The sequence below is a fragment of the Bos grunniens genome, chromosome 11 (genome assembly GCF_055505025.1).
Source record: "Bos grunniens cultivar Pamir isolate PY7600 chromosome 11, Bosgru_T2T1.0, whole genome shotgun sequence".
Lineage (NCBI taxonomy): Eukaryota > Metazoa > Chordata > Mammalia > Artiodactyla > Bovidae > Bos > Bos grunniens.
Window position 1 is genome coordinate 35603103 of NC_141175.1, and position 4578 is coordinate 35607680.

Here is a 4578-nt window from a genome sequence, read left to right on the forward strand (position 1 = left end):
CCCCACTCCAGTACTCTTGCCTGGAAAATCCCATGGATGGAGGAGCCTGGTAGGCTGCAGTCCATGGGGTCGCTAAGAGTCGGACATGACTGAGCGACTTCCCTTTTACTTTTCACTTTCATGCATTGGAGAAGGAAATGGCAATCCACTCCAGTGTTCTTGCCTGGAGAATCCCAGGGATGGCAGAGCCTGGTGGGCTGACGTCTATGCGGTCACACAGAGTCAGACACGATTGAAGTGACTTAGCAGCAGCAGCAGAACGAACAGAGAGACATACAGACAGACAAAAGGGAAAGCAAGGACAGGGAAAAATAGGCACAGAAATGCACAGGAGAGGAACACTTTGCCCCCCGGGGATCCATTAATCTTTCATTTGTTCCAAAACCCTGTTCAGTCCTTTACTGATTACTAGCTCAGGGTTGATGAAGTCAGTGGAATAAATGATGAAGAGTTGGGCTGCCAATGTGGGCAGTGAAGATAAAAAGGCTCCTGGCCCTCTCATGTAACATAACTTTATTTTCCACTGGTGCACAAAGAATTTATATCCTCCATTTTTTCTCCCTGCTCCTCCTTCTTACCCAATAAAGCAAAAGAATCGAGGGCCCTAGTTTTCTATGCCCCTTTCTGGCCCCTCTCCACCCATTCTAGACTGAAGAATCAAAGCAAACACCTTCAAATAAGAGTCTGCTCCTGTCAAGTTGGTAGTGGTGGTGTGAGAGGCCCTTGTGGTCAGGGGAGAGGCAGTGGAGAAGTGTCTTTCAGCATACTAGACAGTATCGCATACAGTCAGCTGCAGTTTGTCCAAGAACCTTTATTGGAAAAATGTCCAAGGGGTGAGACCACCAGCAGCTGGAGGGGCTGCCCGTGAGAGGGGGAGCACCTGAGGCTCCATGGAAGACGTTGGAGTAGTGCAGTGCAGCGTCTGCCTCCAGACCCAGACAGTTCTTTTTATTTTCTGGGGGAGGGGGAGTACCCACAGAAATACTGCTCTCTGAGACCCGGAGGCAAGATGTGGGGGCAGCTGGGGATGCCAAGGGTCCTGATGCAGGTGAAATGGGGGCCCCATTTGGGACCTAATGGGATAGGGTTGAACAAGTGACTCTCCTCTGGACCTGGGGGGTGGAAGGATATATCCCATCTGATATCCACTCCCCAGGTCCAGGGGCTCAGAGCCTAACAGACCTACCTTCTGGCCCTGCTCACAGTGGAAAGAGGATGGATACCAGGCCTGAGATTGTGGGAATGCCATTACCCTCTGGGAAACTGTGGGATCCTTCAGTCTTGGGCAGATCACCATCTTGGGCTCTCCCTGACCCCAGCCCCAGTCCCAGATTATTAGTGCATCCGTCTTCTGGTTCTGCTTCTTCTCTCATACGTCAATAGTATTGATGGATGGTGACTTTTTCTGTGAAAGAAGATGGCCTGAGTCTCTAATTTCAGGAAATTGATAGTTTCCTCCATCCCAAATTTCCATTCTCCCTCTTCTCCTGCCCCTCTATGACCCTTCTCCCTTTCCCTCAATACTTCTAGACACAACCCCCACCCCCCTTCCCGCCCTCACTGGCCCCACATCACCTGTCTTGTCCCCACTGGCCTTCCCTGAGGACTCTGTTCCGGTCCCTTCCCCTTCTCCTTGGGGTTGTTGTTGGAGTCATTGTCCTTGATGATGTCATACTGACGGCAGAATAGCCCGATTACAGCTGAAACACAATCATACAATCTGAGCCTTGATCCTGACCTCCCCACTCATAGCCCTGAAGGGCAGTGACATACCCACTGTTTCTAGAAAATCAAAGAAGAAAATCTTTGAATTCCTGTTTCCCATGCACATTACATTCTTCATCATCCTCTCTGGGCTCCCAACAGCCTCCTCTCCCTTTCTTCAAACTTTTCCTGCTTATCTCCCCACACCGTTGTTCTCACCCTGTTTTTTTCCTGACAACCTTCACCAACTCCCACCTTCACTCAGCCCCACTCAATCCACTGTGCCCCATCCAGCTGCTTACTCACCAGCCCACATGAGCAACACCACCACAATGATGACCACCTCCCCCGTCTGCAGTGGTCGCTCTCCATCCAGACCCTCCACTGTGATGTCACCTGAGAAGGAAAAGAAGACAGACCCCAGGTTCTGGGGAGCAACTAGAGAGCTATGCCTGTGTAGACAGTTCAGGATGGAGATGCTGGGGATTAGAGCCAGTGTAGACCTGTCGCAGCACCGTTGCTGGTAGCCCCTCTCTGGGAAGCTGCTGGCGGACAGGTGGTTAGAGACCAAACAGCAGGAGGGCTGCAGGTCAGGTGCTCACTCATGCAGGCTGCAGCTGCAATGAACTGAGGCTGGGTAAAAGGAAGCTTTAAAGCCCTTCCCCCCAAACAATTCCTTACCAGCCTGTCTAAACTCAGTCTCCTGCCAACCTGCTTTCCTTCCTTTCCTGGCAGTACAGTGAATTATATCATCCTTCTACTCATCTAAGCTAGACTGCTGCTTGCTTTGCGGAAGTAAACAGGAGGCCAAAGACCAGGTAAACAGTCAGAGAATCCAAAGCTTTAGGGGGTGAGGAATAATCGAAACTCTCACCTGGGCTTGAGCTGTTGGAGGGTAGCCGGTCAGACCCCTTGAGAGTTCGGAAGTGCACCCGCGGCCCTGGGGGGCTTTCTCCCCGGAGGCCGATGCTCCTGACCTGCACTGTGTAGTCACTGTCTTCAGCCAGGCCCCAGAGAGCACAGGCCCGAGTCGTGGTGTTCACCTCTCGGATCACACGTTGCCCAGGGCCATTCTGTCGCTGCAGGGAGATGATGAGAGAGGAGGACAGCCTCACCCTGGTCCCAGGCCACAAGGCTTAGCCCAGGATTCTTGAACACCCAAGAACTCTGGAGGACTGGGGTGGGAAGGGTAGCCTGAGCCAGGGAACCCCAGCTACATGTCTCCCAGGGCAGGGAGGGGAGCTGGTGGGGGTGGGGGGCGGTGACCAGAGGGAATGCTCAGAGATCCAAGGACACAGGTTGGGGCAGCAGAAGGGTGATTCATACTTGCTGGGAAATGGAGTAGCCAATGACGATGTTGCCTTCTGGGACGTCCCAGGACACAGTGGCCGAGTTGGCTCTGAGGTGAGTGACTGTCACATTCACAGGAGACGGAGGCCGGTCTACGGGCGCCAGTGTGTGAACAGGTTACCAGGGTCCACCCCCAGACTAGCTCTGGTGACTCCTCACCTGCTCCCCTTTTACTCACCTGCTCGCACAAAGCCCAGGTCGCAACTGACCAGCAGGAGGACCGTGGGGCTTAGATATGGGGAGAGGGGCATTAGTGAAGCCATGGTCCCCACCGAGTCCGCTGGGAGGCACCCGGGCATCCGTTTGACATTCAGGCGGGGCTCCTGGAGGTGGCAGGAGTTGGGGGGGAGGGGGGCGGGGGTCAAGGACTTGCCAGAAAGCACAAGCGGGCAGCTGCTCTCCCTGCTCCCCACACCCCACAGCAGCCCCAGAACCCCCCTTTCCCCTTGCCTTGCCCACCCCCGCAGCACCCCGGCGCCCTCAGTTCGCGCCTCTGCTCTGCCCACACCCACCTCCGCCGGTCCTCGCGGTGGGTCAGGCCTCGGGGGGCTGCTCGGTGCCCAGAGGGCGGCCCATCGCGGACTCCGTGGCGCTGTCCCTACCCCATCCCGGCGCGGGCCCGGCCAGGCGGGCAGCGCGGGACCGAGCTGCGGGCAGAGAGCGGAGGCGTAGCGGGTGCGGGCCGCGGGGCCCCGGAGCCCCCAGAGCTCCGACCGGCCGCGCAGTCTGTCCGGGAGCAGGGGGCGGTGCCCTCGCGGCCTGGCAGCTGGCCTGGGTCCCCGGGGCGCGAGGCAGTGCGGCTGCCCCCGCCGGCCCCTGCAGCGCGATGTGACCGTCCCGGCGCGCCAGCCGCCGTCTTCTGCAGAGCTGGCCTCGGTCGCTCAGCCGCAGCCCGGCCGGGACGTGCGGGCCCGCCCCGCCCCGCTGGGGTTCTCGCCGCCGTCATCACCGCCCCCCCAACCCGGTTCTTTCGGGGCTCCTCCCACGACCCTCTCATTGGCGGCCTCTAGGGCCCCCCATCCCTCCTGATCCCGGCTCCCGCCTGCTGAGCCCCCGCAGGGGGGTCGGGGGGAAGGGACGTCCCTCCGGACGCAGGTGCGAGGGTCTCGGGATCTGAGAGGCCCCTCCTCCCCAGATGGAATTAGCCAAGTTGGGAAGAGGAACTCCACCTTCGGTGCGCGAGGGGACAGAGTCATGGAGATAATAATTATTTTGACAATCTCGTACTTGTAGACTGCGTCAGCTTTTAAGTCTCTTCCCCATTCATGATCTGATATTGATTCCCTTCCTTCTCTCGTTCATTCTTCCACTTATTAGGCAAATATTTATAGAGCTTTCTCTATGTGTCTGACATGTTAATAGCTGGAGATACAGCGATTATTAAGGGTTCTGGGTTTATAGGGGAAATTTAAAGAGCGACGACCTGTCTCAGCTCTGCGACTTACTGTGTGGTCTTAGGCAAATAGGTTAATCTAGGTTTCAGGTTTCCCACCTGTAAATCAGAGGATGCAAAACCTCACGGGG

General features: G+C 56.6%; 1 protein-coding gene across 1 annotated transcript; it reads right to left on the reverse strand.

Moving 5' to 3' along the window:
• Window positions 1-791: 791 nt before the first annotated feature.
• Window positions 792-3937, reverse strand: FNDC4 (fibronectin type III domain containing 4). The gene is made up of 7 exons (XM_086326066.1): window positions 3567-3937; window positions 3233-3377; window positions 3031-3146; window positions 2579-2783; window positions 2011-2100; window positions 1576-1700; window positions 792-1405 (listed from the first exon to the last, which is right to left on the reverse strand). Exons 2-7 carry the CDS (start codon window positions 3351-3353, stop codon window positions 1370-1372), a joined length of 693 nt encoding a protein of 230 aa, XP_086182192.1. The 5' UTR covers window positions 3354-3377; window positions 3567-3937; the 3' UTR covers window positions 792-1369.
• Between the last annotated feature and the right edge of the window lie 641 nt (window positions 3938-4578).